This window comes from Danio aesculapii, chromosome 6, assembly GCF_903798145.1.
Source record: "Danio aesculapii chromosome 6, fDanAes4.1, whole genome shotgun sequence".
NCBI lineage: Eukaryota > Metazoa > Chordata > Actinopteri > Cypriniformes > Danionidae > Danio > Danio aesculapii.
This window is the reverse complement of record NC_079440.1, coordinates 51,131,924-51,150,526: the sequence shown is the minus strand read 5'-3', so window position 1 is coordinate 51,150,526 and position 18,603 is coordinate 51,131,924. Positions and strand designations below refer to the sequence as shown.

Here is an 18,603-nt window from a genome sequence, read left to right as displayed (position 1 = left end):
CATTTTATTTAATATAAGAAATCTGGGCTAATCCTAAAATAGATTGTAAAAATATATGTTCACATTTAAAAAATTGTAATATTTATATCAATATTATGTTATTTTAAACCTAATTATAATATATACATTTACTGTAAAGCACAATAAATATATAATAACAAACACACACATGTACTACATTATACATTGCGCTAAAATATAAATATAATGGATTTAACCTTACTTTATTATTTAAAATGCAAACGTTGGCCTAGTTTATTTGAACTCCTTTTACTATGCAGTATTGTTGCAGATATTCTGAGAAATTCCTCCAGTTGGTATCGATATATTTCTGACAGCTATAGGTCTGGATATGGGTAATTGGACGGGCTCCTTCTCACCTTGGTCGTCTTGACTTTGTTGCCTGTGCTGCAGCTCCAGCCTTTTAGATCCGGCAACACCTTACACTCCTCGCCCTCCATACACGGCTGCATCTGACACCACCACTTCTGCGCTACTATAGATGCTGCGTACAGAGACAAAGACAGGAAGAAGAGAGCAGCTCAACACCAGGAAACTGCCAAAACGAAAAAAGAAGATACAACCCCAAATCACCACTCAGCCAATAGTTTGAAGGATGAAGCAATGAAGATTGAGAGAAGGAGGAAACCTCAGAAGATCTCGCTCACGTCCACTGTCAAAAGAAATGAAACCGACTCCTTCTATCTCTTTTTTACCCCAAACAATGAGGCTGGTGATCGGAGGTCTTTGATTCAAAGCTGACGGCTTGAATCCATCAATCCGTTCACTGTATGTTTTTCAGAAAGAAAGTTTTTCCTTCATGTCAGAATGACAAGGGTTGCGATCTGGGGGCCTGCAGAGATGTCGAGGGTTAAGGGGAATCAAGAAGTAGAAGCAAGACATTGTCTAGCTTTAAGCTTCAATTTTTAATTCGGAGCAGAGAAGAAGATGGGCCAAGGACCTATAAACTTTTTAAGATAACATGAATGAAAAAAATCCAAAATGTGTGGCGTCTACGTATAGCTTTAACTTCAAGTGCATATAGTAAATATGCTTTTCAGCCTAGTTTTATTAGCTCTTCAGTACATTTTTGAACTGTAAATACATAGATTTGGCTATACACTGCATGTTTATTATCAGGATATACATTTTTAGCTATAATCACAAAACAAAATAATAAAAAGTTGTTTGCTGCAGTTCACCCCACAGCCACAGGTGTCGCTAATAGAAGGTTTTACATATAACCAGACAATCGTTGAATCGAGCGCAAAATCACAAGTCACAATTTTTTGCAATCCTGCAAAATTCTTAATTTAGCCGCAAAATAATCACAAAAAATTAAAATAATCTCATAAAACATCCAATTCCAAATCATATAATCAAACTATATTTATTTCAGTTTGCAATTAATTTTCACACACACACATCTGGTCTGAGTCGTATATTGTGAACAGTTCCTTGCCTTGCATTGCTGTATTTTTGACCCTCACCTTGTTTGTTTGTTTGTTTATGTTGTCTGCTGCCTGCCTGTACTGAACAATCGACTATGTATTTGACTATGACTCTGGATTCTCAATAAACCTGCATTTGTATCCACACCTCCCTTGTCAGCCTGCTAATAGGTGTCCTAATTTGCATACTCGTGCACTTTTCAACTCTATTTTATATATGTAATAAAAAGAATTTTTAAATGACGATAATTGACATATTAAGAGCTATGGGCTATGGGCCAAAAACCTTCAGTGTTATGCTGGGTTTACATTAAACGTGGTGAAACATGTCACTTGTTGTTGGATGACTTTTTCCTCATGCAAATTTTCAGCTTGGGTTTAATTCTTTGAACTTGCAGAGAATATTGAGGTGAATTCTTCACATTTGCAGGAAAAGCATTGCACATTTCATGTCATTTGTGCCACCCAGCAGAAATCTGTCTATATTCACATGTTTGCTTTGACATGTACTAGACATTTAGTGTTGGACACTTATCCAGTCAAATGTATCAAGTGGAGTACATAGTGGAGGGGGCGGGGCTTCCAGACTCTGACAATTAATGACAAAACAACCGTATGAAAATCATAAAACTCATTCACACTAGATGGTAGAGTACACGCTGTAAATGTATGGTGTATATTTCATTTACAGCATGGTCACAGATTTTCACCCACAGTATATCGACACAATCTTCAGAATAAGAGTAGTGTAGCGAGGTCAAGTGTGTTTGAGTGTTAAATGTTGTGTGTTTTGTCGTCATCCAGCAGGCAGAATCATGTGCTGTGGTCTCGTGGCGCGGCAGGGGGTGGCAGCACCTGTCAGATGCATTAGAGGGCAGAAAAGAAGATCAAGATCGATTGACCTGTCCAGTGAGGGGGCCGTTGACATGTTATTAGACAAGCAGCCCACGCTGCACTCGAGCGAACAGCAGGATGACGGTGTCACACTCAAATGGACCCTGACTCTGAACTGACAGCCCACAGAGACGAGACTGAGATAAAGAGGAGCGGCTAGACCTTAACGACAGACAGACGAGCGCAAGTAGATGGTTTAATTAAAGGGATAGTTCACCAAAAATTACATTTGCTCACTATTTACTCAGCCTCAAGGGATTGTAAACTCCCTGTAGATAGATTTATGAGTTTCTTTTTTTTCCACTTTTCTTTTTCTGAACCCATTTTGAAGATTTTTTGAAGAATGCTGGAAACCAGTTGCAATTAACATTTATTCGTACTCAAGTGTATGACTACCAGAAGTTGAGTAAATGATGACAGAATCTCTGGATGAACTATCCCTTTAAAGTAATTATATTTTTTAATTACTAGCATGTTTATTTCCACACATAACATGAAATTAGCCACCCTGATCTTCATAAAAATAGCATAGATAACAGTCTTTTTTGAAAACAGTCACATGACTTAATAAATTCACTCATCTGTGTACTCTAATTTAACCTAAAGGGGTGAGGTTTTTTTTGCCAAAAATCTGGATGGAAAAATCTGGGTTGGATGGATGGATGGATGGATGGATGAATGGATGGATGGACAGCAGGGTTGGTTGGTTGGTTGGTTGGATGGATGGATGGATGAGTGGATGTATGGTTGCATGGAAGTGTTAAATGGAAGGATGGATGGATGGATGGATGGATGGATGGATGGATGGATGGATGGATGGATGGATGGATGGATAGAAGGGTTGGTTGGATAGATAGGAGGGTTGGTTGGATGGATGGATGCATGGATGGATGGATGGATGGATGGAAAAGTTGGTTGGTTGGTTGGTTGGTTGGTTGGTTGGTTGGTTGGTTGGTTGGTTGGTTGGATGGATGAATGGAATGATGATAAAAAAGGTTGGATGGATGGATGGATGGATGGATGGATGAATGGATGGATGATGGAGGGATGGATAGAAGGGTTGGTTGGTTGGTTCGTTGGTTGGTTGGTTGGATGGAATGATGATAAAAAAGGTTGGATGGATGGATGGATGGATGGATGGATGGATGGATAGATGGATGATAAAAAATGTTGGTTGGATGGATGGATGGAAAGGTTGGTTGGTTGGATCGATGGATGGATGGTTGGATGGATGCATGAATAGAAGGGTTGGTTGGATGGATGGAAAGAAGGTTTGGATGGATGGATGGATGGATGGATGGATGGATGGATGGATGGATCAAAAGGTTGGGTGAATGGATGAAACGGGTGGATGGATGATTAAAAGGGTTGGTTGGTTTGGATGGATAGATTAAAACCACACACACACACACACACACACACACACACACACACACACACACACACACACACACACACACACACACACACAAACACAAACCCACTCTCACCCAAACAAACTCCAGCAGTCTTACCGTCCACACAGGATGGAGCAGCTCTTGTTGTTCCAGCCACTTGCCCAGGGAAGCAGGAGCACTTGACAGTTTGGGAGCGCTCCTCGATTTTGTTCTTGTTACAGCAGCGGTGGGCAGCAATGACCTCACAGGTTCCCGCTTTGACGTGCACTGAGGAAAAACAACAAGGACATTGAGTCTATTAAAATCAACCAGCTGTTTCAAAAGAAAACCGCGAGGCACTAATGCATATTCTGCTGCTGCTGCTGCTATGGAAATGAATATGTTGGTGAAGGCAGTGTACAATCTAATTAATGCTAATGCAAGCAGTGTGATTCGTCTCAGGTCAGAAAATCTTACATGTGATCAACGGTTGCTTTTACGATTCACTTTAGTCATTTACAAGTAAAACAGTTAATTGACAATCACACACCTTCTGAGGTCCTTTCAGGCGCTTTATTTATCTGTTCTCAGTTTTGTTTTGTTCATCCTTTATCTACTGCTGAAAGAGGAACGCTACTTAGCATATAAAAGTGCGCATTCACACATCATCATTTTAAAGCTCTAAATTGAGGAGCTGAAAAAAAGAAAAGAGTATAAAAACATTTTGAAAGTTTTAGTGTACCTTTCAAATCAGCCCTAATTGCATTGCTAAAGATTTTCAATTTAAGACTTGAGTTAAAAATTGATTGAAAAAGGGGCCTCCATTTTCCCATTAGCCGGCCAATCTCAAAATCTCATCAACAACATTAAAAACATTTTGCCTGCAATCAATAAAGAGCCTTTAACGTGCGCACAAAAGGGTCTGTGGAGCGGCAGGCCAATCGTATAGGCTTGGAAAAGAAAAACAGAGATTTAGCGATGCAAACGCTGGCGGGTTGAAGGGCTGAAGCCTCTTTTGTGTGATTATCTCTCAAGCCGAACACACTGCAGGGCCAAAGTTAATTTGGAAAAAGTTTGAAGCAGATGCAAATTGAATATTCAGTGGAGTTTGTTCCAACAGCTTATAGAAAATGATTGCTTTGACTCATTCAATGTGCATTAGCGCCTTTATTTGTGTACCTTCCAACCACACAGCGCTCGTAAAAATCTATAAGAAAAACAAACTGAGCTGGGTTGCTCCACTAGCTGCAGTTTTAGAAGAATTTTCAATAATGTGGGCTGTAATGCAATGTAGAAGATGCTATAACAATATTTGCGTCCATTTACTGGGAGTTTATTTATATATATATATATATATATATATATATATATATATATATATATATATATATATATATATATATATATATATATATATATATATATATATATATATATATATATAAATGATTATATGAAAACATACAATAACATTGAAATTTATTAAAAAGGGAGCCATTAAACCACAGTCCTTTTGAAAATCTATAAGAATAAACAACTGTACTGTTTTACTCCACAAGGGTAGAGGTTTATGAGTTGAGAGTGATACTAAACATGGTTTGAACATTAAAAAGTCTAATTAAAACAGGCTATGACATTTTAATCTATATACTGGTATACACTCACCGGCCACTTTATTAGGTACACCTAACTAGTTCTGGGTTGGACCCCCTTTTGCTTTCAGAACTGCCTTAATCCTTCGTGGCATACATTCAACAAGCAACTGGAAAAATATTCCTTAGAGATTTTGGTCCATATTGACATGATAGCATCACACAGTTGCTGCAGGTTTGTTGGCTGCACATCCATGACGTGAATCTCTCGTTCCACCACATCCCAAAGGTGCTCTATTGGAGTGAGCTCTGGTGACTGTGGAGGCCATTTGAGTACGGTGAAGTCATTGTCATATTCAAGAAACCAGTCTGAGATGATTCTTGCTTTATGACATGACGCGTTAGCCTACTGGAAGTAGCCATCAGAAGATGGGTACACTGTGGTCATAAAGGGATGGACATGGTCAGCAGCAATACTCAGGTAGGCTGTGGCATTGACACGATGCTCAGTTGGTACTAATGGGCGAAAAGTGTGCCAAGAAAAAATCCCTTACACCATTACATCACCACCAGCCTGAGCTGTTGTTACAAGGCAGGATGGATGCATGCTTTCATGTTGTTGATGCCAAATTCTGACCCTACCATCCGAATGTCGCAACAGAAATCGAGACTGCGATCAGGCAATGTTTTTCCAATCTTTTATTGTCCATTTTTAGTGAACCTGTGTGAATTGTAGCCTCAGTTTCCTGTTTTTAGCTTACAGGAGTGGCACCCGGTGTGGTCTTCTGCTGCTGTAGCCCATCTGCCTCAAGGTTTGGCGTGTTGTGCATCAGAGATGCTCTTCTGCATACCTCAGTTGTAACGAGAGGTTATTTGAGTTACTGTTGCCTTTCTATTAGCTCCAACCAGTCTGGCCATTCTACTCTGACCTCTGGCATCAACAAGGCATTTGCACCCACAGAACTGCTGCTCACTGGATATTTCTCTTTTTCAGACCATTCTCTGTAAACCCTAGAGATGGTTGTGCTTGAAAATTCCAGTAGATCAGCAGTTTCTGAATACTCAGACCAGCACCAACAACCATGCCACGTTCAAAGTCACTTAAATCACATTTCTTTCCTATTCTGATGCTTGGTTTAAACTGCAGCAGATCGTCTTGACAATGTATACATGCATAAATACATTGAGTTGCTGCCATGTGAGTGACTGATTAGAAATGTGCGTTAAAGGGCAGTTGGACAGATGTAGCTAATAAAGTGGCCGGTGAGTTTATATTTATATGTTAATCATTTCAGAAATGTTATACATTTATAAATCAAACTCAAAGCTGTATGAAACAACAAATGTAAATTCAAATGTACTGCTAAATTAACAAAATACTAAATGTACATGTTTACTGTTAAATGACAAGAATACAAAATATATAATCATATTAAAAGAGCAGTTTTACTCTTTTTTTCAACAGTATATGAGTTAAATAAATGCTTAACTAGTAGTGTGATGTAAAAAATGTTTTTTATTTGTTCAAGTTAAAACATGCCAAATTAAATCTACATCACTTTATTGTCATGGTATATTCAGAATCCTCTAGTCCTAGGTTTTTCTGGTGAACTGACAGCTGTCAAGATGTCATTCTACACTCACTGCCTTCACAATCTGCCTCTGGTCAACATCAGTGTTGTACACTGTCTGATCCATACAAGCTCTAAAGTCACAGAACACATTGTTTTTTATAAATGTACAAACACTAATGGAAGCACTACAACTTTGGCTGTTTTGAACTGAATACGGTGAATCTTGTGTGTGATACCTGTGAGCCGCTGTAGCCATGAAGCAGTACTAAAATGTAATATCTCACTGCTAAAATGTTTAATATCATCCTCTGATAAAATTGTTTCCTGTTTCTCAGTTTCTAACAAAAATTATGTTCCTTTTAAGGCTAACTAACTCTTCTTAAAATGTTTTTATTAAATAGAAAAATGAAAATAAATTATAACAAAGAGTAAAACTTTAAGTACCAAATACCACTAAACTACTGGATTGTTATTGCCTATTAAAAGATATTGTTTTTTCTACTGAGGGGGAAACCGGAGCACTGGAGCATTCGGAGTTTCGCGTCGCCCGGAACAAATAATAATAATAATAATAATAATAATAATAATAATAATAATAATAATAATAATAATAATAATAATAATAATAATAATAATAATAATAATAGGTGACGCAGTGGCGCAGTAGATAGTGCTGTCGCCTCACAGCAAGAAGGTCACTGGTTCGAGCCTCGGCTGGGTCAGTTGGCGTTTCTGTGTGGAGTTTGCATGTTCTCCCTGCATTGGCGTGGGTTTTCTCCGGGTGCTCCGATTTCCCCCACAGTCAAAAGACATGTGGTACAGGTGAATTGGGTAGGCTAAATTGTCCGTAATGTATGTGTGTATGTGAATAAGTGTGTATGTGTTTCCCAGTGGTGGGTTGCAGCTGGAAGGGCATCCGCTGCATAAAATAAATGCTGGATAAGTTGGCGGTTCATTCCGCTGTGGCGACCCCTAATTAATAAAGGGACTAAGCCGAAAAGAAAATGAATGAATGAATGAATGAATAAAAATAATAATAATAATGATAATAAATAAATAAATAAATAAATAAATAAATAAATAAATAAATAAATAAATAAATAAATAAATAAATAAATAAATAAATAAATAAATAAATAAATAAATAAATAAATAGGGCAACATAGTGGCGCAGTAGGTAGTATTGTCACCTCACAGCAAGAAGGTCACTGGTTCGGGGTGTGCTGTGGAGACCCCTGATTAATAAAGGGACTAAGCCAAAAAGAAAATGACTGAATAAATAAATAAATAAATAAATAAATAAATAGAATAAAATAATAAATTATTTCAAATATTGGGACAAAAAATCTTTTTATATAATATAAAATATATAATTTTATAAAATTTTATATAATTTAAAAATGACTAAATAATGTAACTTGTTTACTTTATTTTTTTAAAACAACATTTTCTCCAACATCATGTGGTAGGGAATGACACTCTCTAATAACACCAATGTCACAGCTTCAGTTCCTTAGGAACACTCATATTTATGTATTTTGAATAAACCGTAAGTTAAAAGCATCTGCCAAATGAATAAATGTAGATGATATTATCACTGTGCTCAAGAGCTTCTGTGAAAACTCAAAAGCTTTTAAATTTGGCAAGGAAAATGAACAGTTTCTATGTTTGGCACTGCTCAAAATTTGTTCCTTTACTCGAGGTCACACTGAAATCGAATCAAATTCACAAAACAAAGAAAGTGTCATGTTCCTGGAACGAAATGTTTTTGGCACAACCACAGAGATCAGCACCGACACAGGAGCACCTGATCCAAGATCAGCCCTCAACCTGCTGCAGGAAAGCCTCTCTCAGGATTGCTGCCTTCATTACACCGCAGGAAAAGGTTGGCAGGGCCTGGAGAAACAGTGCAATCTACTGATTAAACCATAACCCTTCCGCCAAGGTCATAAACAAACCAACCAAATCTATAGGCAGAGTGTGTGTGTACGTGTGCAATCGGCTCCTCTGAAGATTAAGTGGCCAGTGTTTAGCAAGGTGCCCGAGGACCAACAAAGAGAATTAAACAGCTACTTCTTGGCTCTGTAGACTCGACTGATGTGAGACTTTTTCTAAGGGGTAGTGATGCACAGATCAACCGAATAGAAATCGAAGATGCCGGTTTTTCCAATGTGTGACTGGCTACCGGACTTTTTTTTTTTCAGCTTTTTAATATGGCTAATATTTATCCTGGACTTTTATATGGAAGTCTGCAGTGCAATGATTTTATTCTTTAAAGTGTTTTGTAGTACGGTGTGAATTCTGCATTAATTGAGCTGACTTTCCTTACTTTCCCAATTCTTTAAAGTATTCAACATTTAATGAAATGATTGTATGGAGAAGACTTTTGTGTCTGGGCAGAATTTTCTTTATAGATAATGTTTAGGCAATTGCTTGGAGTTTTAAATGTTTCAAAAAGTTAGAAATCAGGTTATATGTGTCATGAAAACATCACCCAGACTACAATTCTGATACTAAAATGGACTACAAATCCCATCCTTCTCTGCACTCACACACCTGGCCCAGATCCCACTTGATTGCAAACACACAGTTGAAGCTTGTGAGAACTGATTGCCCACACTATAAACACAGCGCCCACACACACGTCTTTGCTGAGTTTTGTAAACTGTAGGTAAGCATTTCTAGCATTTCCTTGTCCTGCCTTCCATGGTTTTTTGACCTTTGCTTTGTTTTTGTTTAATGTTGTTTTGCTGCCTGTCCTGACCATTCGCTAGTGATGGGCAAAACGAGGCTTCATAAAACATTGAAACAGTCGAAGCTATTGTGCTGAAGCTTTGAAACGTTTCGAAACCTGTCTCTACAGTGACATCTAGCATTTTTTTATGTATTGCTCTGGAATAGTTCAGCAAAGAAACGGTTTAGCAAATTGAGGTTTCAAGTGGTTTAGTGAAGCGGTGAGTTCCTGACTAGCATGCTGAGATAATGGGTTTGATCCCAGGGTGATGCAGGTATAGATGTTAGTTTTTAAATGCTCTGTTCTTGTAATGTGTTTTGTTTTACTAGTTGTCTGACATCTGAATGAACACTTTGTGAATAAATATGTCTTGTTTTGGTCATTAAAAAGTAACATTATTAAAATACATCAAGTCATAATTTCAGAGTATATGTGCAACTCGGAATTCAAACTCAGGCCATTTGCAGCACCGTTACTCTGTGCAGTCGTATGGTCTACTAGTCTACATGAGACTAGATGAGGTTTTTTTCCGACCCTGTCAGTCAAATGCAGATTCGCCAGGTCTCGAAGTGCTTCTGAACTGACCGATGCTTTGAATCGCTTAAGTCACATGACCTGGTGTTTTGAAACACTTTAGTCATGTGACCTGGGTGATTCAAATCACCTCAATCACGTTACCTGGGTGTTTCGGATCATGCTTCGGTGCAGTGTTGCAAAGCACTTGTGCTTAGGGATCTCGACACTGTGTCGAAACATCTGTTTCACATCAGCCATCCCGACCATTTGCCTTTACTCTGACTACCCTTTTACCTGCATGCTCCAGTCTGTCCCTGTTTTGACCGTTTGCCTGCATGACATAATAAACTGCAATTGGATCCTCAACTCTAGTTGTACCCTGACTCATTACAATATGTTAAGTAGGATAATTATTAAACAGCTATTCTTAATTTACTATACATAGGTTTTTTCAGTATAATTGGAATTGTTGTAAACAGGGTTTCTACAGGTTTCTTCACTAAGTCAAACTGAAGACTTTTAAGACTATTACAAATCAAATTTATACAGAACTAAATACTAAGGGTTTTATTTCTAACAGCCTGGTTGGCCCAGAGAAAAATATTTTTACTTTGCCATCAAAAAAATCTAATTTAGTTCTAATTTAGTATTTCTTAGCAACATGATTTATATAATGTATAAAAACAAACAAACTCTAGTTGTATACACACACTTTTACTTTAAAATAATAAAACAACTAAATGGACAAATGTATGCACAACTGTCTGTTAAGGTCAGTGTTCTCACCCGGTAGCTCAACCTAAATAGAACTTTTAAACAAATGTTATTGTAAGGAAAACAATTAATCCATATTGGTAAATAGAGGTAATAATAATAAAAAAAAACTTATGTTAAAAGTTTTATTGAGATGGATTGCTGATAAGTACATAGGTGTTGGCCAGTTGGCCAATTTAAGACTATTTAAGGCCTACTTTTTATTTATTTAAGACCTTTAAGACTTTTCAAGACCACAATGATTAAAGTATCTTGATGATGAACCCATTTAGGTGAATTTGCAATTTTATTCAGCCTATCTAATGGTTTTGTTTTGAACAGATGTTTTTTTTATTTAGCATAAATTCACAAAGGTAAAGTAAAATTATTCATCAGAACGTTTTGACATATTTTTTTACATTTAAAAATAAATGTTGAAAACTAATACAAAAAATAAATGAAACAAACAAACAAAAACAGGAAAAATAAAATCTCCGTATAAAAACAAAATCTGCAATCACAATCGGCCGTGAAAAAAAATCAATATTGGTTCCTCACTCATATGAGGGCATTATATCTGTCTCTGGGCATATGTGCAAAATTTCCATGCACTCACGATGGCTGCGATCAATACGTTTCACTTAAGGTGTGCAGGCTGGTCGTCTGCTGGAGTGCAGGAACGTCTGCCTCAGCAGAGGGAGCAGAGCGGTCGGCCCGTTAACAATAATAGGACTCTTAGACACTGCTTTCTACACCACAATCAAATCCATTGATCCCACATTGACAGGCTCCGTTATCTCAGTAAAGACCAAGAGGAACAGAACAACTATATGGATGATAAATGTGTCCAAATTAATTTGTGTTTTATGACTTGTGATTAAAGGCAGAATAAATAAGGATAAGTTATATTTAATGTACAGTTGAAGTCAGAATTATTAGCCCTCCTGAATTATTAGCCCCCCTGAATATTTTTCCCCAATTTCTGTTTAACAGAGAGAAGAACACATTAATAAACATAATAGTTTTAATAACTCATTTTTAATAACTGATTTATTTTATCTTTGCCACGATGAAAGTAAATAATATTTTACTAGATATTTTTCAAGATATAGAATTCAGCTTAAAGTGACATTTAAAGACTTGACTACGTTAATTAGGTTAATTAGGCGAGTCATTGTATAACAGTAGTTTGTTCTGTAGACAATCAAAAATATATTGCTTGAGAGGTCTAATAATATTGACCTTAAAATGGTTTAAAAATTTGAAAACTGCTTTTATTCTAGCCGAAATAAAACAAAGAAGACTTTCTCCAGAAGAAAAAATATTATAGGTAATACTGTGAAAAATGCCTTGCTCTGTTAAACATCATTTGGGAAAAATTTGAAAAAAAAAATTAAATAAAAAAAATCACAGGAGGGCCAATAATGTTGATTTCAACTGTATATTTTATATAATGTATGTATTGTCATTATGGTAGTATTTTTCTTACATTACTACATTACCCTGAAACTGTTCTCCCTGTATTTTCCCTACATAAAGCTAATTCAATGTATAATAAATGTGTGATTAATGAATGACTACTAGTCTACTAGCAAGTACTTTAAAGATGAGAAGCCCTAAAAAATTAAATAATCAAAATCTTACATTTGAGTGGTAATATTAATTTTCATTCATTCATTCATTCATTCATTCATTCATTCATTCATTCATTCATTCATTCATTCATTCATTCATTCATTCATTCATTTTTTTTCTGCTAATAGCCTCTAATAGCCTAATGCCTTTATTTTAATAAAATCAAATAATAGAAACACCATCACAGATCACAATTAGTAAAGTTCTTAATATCACAACGTAAACCACAGCTCAAAAAGAACAAAGAAAAAAAAACAGTAAGTAATCCAAAAAATTAAATAAATATCTGAAAGTTTTTTTAAAAAAGAATAAATAAATGCAATTTTATCCTTCTTACACTGGCTGCCTGTTAAGTTTCGTATTTATTTTAAAATATTGCTTCTTACATTTAAAGCTTTAAATAATCTAGCCCCTGTTTATCTAACCAACCTTCTGTCTCACTACAATCCAACTCGCTCTTTAAGATCTCAAAACTCAGGGCTACTAGTAGTACCTAGAATAGCAAAGTCGGTAAAGGAGGTCGAGCCTTCTCCTTTATGACACCTCAACTCTGGAATGGCCTTCCTGATAATGTCAGAGGCTCAGACACACTCTCGTAGTTCAAAACTAGATTAGCAAAGCATACACTCAGTGCATTACTTAGCGATATGATGCATGAACGTGCTCCACACAGGTTTTTGCATCTCGTTTATATACACTATGAACAGCAGCTACTCTAATTATTTTCTTTATTCTCTATTTCCACCTGGGGATACTCATCCCGAGGCCTTCAGACAACTCAGCGCCACTGACTCGATCCAAGACCAGCGACGAGATGATCCCAAGGTTTCCATAGTCCTGGACCAGGCCGTATGCTGAGTAGCTACTGTGGTGGTCATGGAGGAGTGGAGAGCATGAGACTGATTCCTGTGATGCTCCGGGGACAGATGAGTCTCACTGACATCCAGCTTCTCCAGCGCCTAGACTGCAGCTCTGCACAAGACTTTGGCCATAGGATTTTTAATTCTTCATTTTCGCCAATTGGTGACGTTTTTTCCTCACCGCTGTCGCCACTGGCTTGCATGGTTCGGGATCTGTAGAGCTGTGCATCGATGGATTTGCCCTTCAGTGTTTGGAGTCTGACACTGTTTCAATATACTATAATCCTCAATGTGAATTGAATTGAACATAAGAAATATATCCACATAAAGCTTGAATCTGTGCTTTTTAATGAACCACTTGAAAGTGCACTTGAAAACAAAAGTTTTTTTCGGTTTTGTAATCTGTATGAAACGAACCAATCTGTATGAAAGGTACAGTCCATCCTGTCAAACGCACATCACATAACAGCAACTACTCAAACGTCCACAAACTTGTAAACAAAGGCACTGCCATTTCTGGAAAAAAATTTACCATCAAGACCAAGTTATGAATTAGTTCTCATGACCAGCGCGATATGACGAAGCATTTTTCAGAGAATGATAATATGCAGAATGGCCATAAATGAGGTTAGTGTCGTGATCTTGTTCCTTTTGTGAGTATGCGCATTAGCGAACATTTAGTACATTCAGACATCTAGAAATGAAACTTATGAGACAGATGTTGTTTAATTTTATTAGTGATTCTAAATATGTAATGTAATCATAAGCTTGGCAAACCATTTTAGAGAATTTGATGTTTCCCTATTCAGACAGAGCATACTGCCTAAGAGGTGTTTCTAAGATGGCCACCGAGTGAAATGACTTGTCTTAAAGGGACTTTGGTATTACATACTTATGGAAAGGGTCCAAGTCTGAAAAAAAGTAGCCATTTTCCCCCTTGACCAGTGGGTAATAGATTTCAGTGACATAAGATTAAAAATTACTTCATAATATGCCATTCTGACACTGTCAGTTGTTTATCAGCTATCCATTTAAGAAATATAATCATCCCTACTTTTTTATGATTTACAGTACATGAAAATTGTGTCAATTTTAAATGGTGTAATTTACCAATCACAAGTATGCATAAGATATCCGTATTCATCTGTTTTGAAACAACCAATACCTTTCCAATCACAATAAAGCTAAAAAAAACAGTCCCAAAAAGTCTTTCAAGCAATGACAAACATATGGTTATTTCACAGGATTTGCAAATGTTGCTGGCACTTGTCAGATGTGGTTAGGATCTAAGAGTCTCCATGCAGTCTCTCATTAATGCGAGTTGAAGGGTAAAATCATCTAACATTGGGATGTGTGACATTCTCCACAAGGGTAAAGGCCATTTTAAAAATAAAACAGAACAGATTGCAGCGCCTCAGTTGCAAGTATGAGCATTAAGCAGGCAGTTTTTCCCCTTATGCCTTACTTCTGTGCTTTTTCAGTCTGTCACTGATGGGTTTTTGGATCTGAGTGGCTCTTTTTCCCCACAAATAGTCGGCGAACATATTGACGAATAACAAAAAAGGGAAAGAAAACATATAAAATGTCCCTGCTAAGCTGCTATCGAATTAGCATAACACAGCCAGCCTCTGCTTTGCTGCAAGAGAGAGAGATGACAGACTTTGTGTTCACAAAATTGCTATTCAAAGGTTGTTTTTTCCACCTAGAAACATTGTGATGGAGACGCTGGATGAAAATACAAGAGGATGAGGTGCTTAACCGCTAAAGCAAAGGCTGACTAAACAGTGGCATATATCTCAGACAAACATAGTAAACAAATGATTAAACCGTCATTAGCCGAGGACACGTCAAAACAGCTATTATGTTGCCACGCTAAACAAAAGCGTAAAGAGGGCGCCCTTAAAAGTACAATCTGCTTTCGTTTCATGTGACAGGCAACAATTACCCATGAACAATAACAAAGCCTCTTCATATCTGCTAACTCCTCTCACATGTTTCAAACGCAAAGCTCTGTTAGCGGCCTCAAAGCTAATATCTACAGCGACAGTTTCTGTTTAACCAAGAGCAAAAATAAACCTCTGCAGAGCACATTTGAGTCCATATCACTCCACACTCTTAAAAACAGGGGTGTTTTCACAGCAATGCCATCGAACAGCCTTTTATTTTTGCTCTATCCCATTGAGTGTTTCTTAAAAGAACCATTTTTGGGTAAACATTTGAATCTTTTTCCACTTTTAAAGCACCTTTTGTGTGATAGATAGCGTCAATGCTAGTAAAAGTGCATCTATTATCCTTTTTTGGGTGTATTTTTCATATACGGTAGGGTGTAGGATCAAAGTGCACAATAAAAGCTGTTATTGCCTGACAAAAGAAAGAATCGATTCTGAACTGCCTGAAACGAGTCAACGTTTAAAGGGTTAGTTCACCTAAATATGACAATTTACTTCCTCATTACAGCTAGAAGTGATTCCAAACCATTCATTAATTTTCCTTTGGCTTAGTCCATCATTTATCAGAGGTCGCAACAGCAGAATGAACCGCCAACTATTCCTGTATATGTTTTAAGCAGCGGATGCCCTTCCAGCCGCAAACCAGTACTGGGAAACACACATATACTCTCGAATTCACACACACACTCATACACTCCGGCCAATTTAGATCATCCAATTTACCTATAGCGCATGTCTGTGGGGGAAAACCGGAGAACCTGGAGGAAACTCACATGCACATGGGGAGAACATGCAAACTCCACACAGAAATGACAACTGGCCTAGCCGGGGCTTAAACCAGTGACTTTCTTGTTGTGAGGTGATAGTGCTAACCACTGAGCCGCCACGGTTTAAAACCAATTTTTTTCCTCAAAAGAAGATATTTTGAAGAGTGTTGAGAAACAGTAACTATTAACATTCATAACATTCATAATTGGAAAAACAAATCCTATGGAAGTCAATGGCTGATCCCCTAGTTTTTAATGAAATTTTTTGTGATTGCGATGAAAAATTCCCAGAAATTTGCAGACAATTTTGCAATAAAAAAAAAAAAAAAAAAAAAAAAATTATATATATATATATATATATATATATATATATATATATATATATATATATATATATATATATGGGTATGGGTAGCCTACTATGTTAGGTGTGAAATCTGAAATGATGACACAAATCATAAAAATAAAGCTTTTTTAATTTGGTCTCTTGTCAAGACAAGATCTAAAACAGACCTAAAACGCTAGGGATTAAGCCAAAGAAAGGTTGTATAACTCGTATAATATCCACAATCTTACTTTCTCTCAGATTTTACTCCCAGGAGCATCTGACATCCTGTCACACATAGGACTTGCTTCCCCTACCCTAATACATCTAAAACACGGATTGCCGTGAAACTCGTCAATGGCAGGGAAGCGTTTTCTCTCGGTAACTGCAGGGAAAGAGTTAAACGAAACCATTTATCGATTTGACACTCATTATAATACATGTATAATACAGACATACATGTAATACACAAAAAATTTCCTTCAATTCGGTCACGTCCAGCGGCCGTCACCCTTGAACCACCCTTTGCTCCAACTTTATTTTGCAGTCTGAATAGAGTCAAACGCACAAAACGCCCAATTCGCGCCACAAGATGTCTATATCTCCTCATCTTTGCTTTGACTTCACATGTAAATTGCTAACGCGTCATCTGCGTCTGCTTACTGCACAAGCTGAAAACTCCCCCCGTCTCCCATTCCATTCCATGTAATGATTTGTGAAAAAACCTATGGAGGTAGCTGCTGAGACAATATTTTTTAAGAGACACTCAAATACATCATATGCGCTGCGTATGCAACGTCTATAAGTCATGTAAAACCATAAATTGCAAACTGAAATAAATGTAATTTGATTATATGGTTTTGAATTGGATGCTTTATGAGATTATTTACATTTTTGCGATTATTTTGTGTTTAATTAGGAATTTTGCAGGATTGCAAAAATTTGCGACTTTTTGTTGATTTTGCGTTGAATTCAGAGATCGCGTAAATGCTAAAAACTAGGGGGTCTGCAATGGTTACAGATTTTTAACATTTTCCAAAAACTCTTCTTATGTGCTCAACAAAAGAAAATAACTCAAACATGTTTGTGACGAGTGAAGCGAAGGTAAATTATGACGTTTTGAGATGAACTATAGTTTTGCAAGAGTTTTATGTGAGCTATATTTTTAAATGCACTAACCTACATATAGTATGTTTGCAACAAACTTGCATAAAGCCTTTTTATGCTATTCATTGGCTGCCTGTGCAGTGATGAAAAGTAAATATTTTTGTATGCAAGTACATTATTTAAGCATATGTACTTCATTTGTGTATCTACTTTGTTTTTTTTAGTTTTTTAACCTTTATTTAGAAAGGACAGTAGAGGTTGCAGACAGTAAAGTATTGGGAGCAGAGAGAGGGGAAGGGTTGGCAAAGGACCTCGAGCCAGGAATCAAACCACCATAGTGCTATATTTCGGCGCACTTAACAACTAGGCTATTGGCGCTGACAGTGTATTTTACTTTTACTACATACAGTAGCTAAACAAGCTACTGCACAATTTGCGATCCATTTAATAAATATATTTTTTCAGAGTTTTTTCAGTTAACCTGGAAAATTGGTTCACAAGTCACATTGAATAATTAATTCATGAACTAGTTAGACCTGCCTTGAGTCAAAAAATCAATGACTCGAATGATCTGGGGGGGAGGAATGAGAGGGAGTCTGCATTTAAAGACTCCAGTCAGTGCAAGTCTGCAGTTGACAACACTCTGATTCATATGATCCAGTCAGAGTGACTCTGCAGATAATGACTCACTGATTCAAAAAATCCATTAAGACTGTGCATGCCTGCAGATAAGAACTCACTCATTCAAATGATCTGGGCTGAATGAGGGCCCTATAATACACACAGAGCAACAAGGCGCAAGACGTGCAATTTGTTGCTATTTTCTGACCAGCGCAACCCTACTTTTCACGTTTTGCACTATGTTGTTTAAATAGCAATTCTATTTGCCCAACTTTGTGGACTCATGAGCGTGCTGGTCTAAAATAGAGGTGTGTTAATGCCCATTGTTAACATGTTGCTATTTTGAAGAACTGAAATAGACCGCGCCATTGACCAACTGAAAGCTGGTCTAAAGTCCTGTATGGGTCCAAACGCTTAGACATTGCTTATTACACACAGGATGTACAACT

The 18,603-nt window shown here is 37.0% G+C and overlaps 1 protein-coding gene across 1 annotated transcript in view; it reads right to left on the bottom strand.

The window, feature by feature from the left end:
• The window catches only part of tafa3a (TAFA chemokine like family member 3a), a 219,693-nt gene that overhangs the window by 8,817 nt on the left and 192,273 nt on the right, over positions 1 to 18,603 (bottom strand). Inside the window, exons 3-4 of the mRNA XM_056460464.1 lie at positions 3,860 to 4,009; positions 381 to 505 (exon numbers count right to left, since the gene is read on the bottom strand). Coding sequence (XP_056316439.1) covers positions 381 to 505; positions 3,860 to 4,009 — 275 coding nt within the window. The remainder of the gene's footprint in view (positions 1 to 380; positions 506 to 3,859; positions 4,010 to 18,603) is intronic.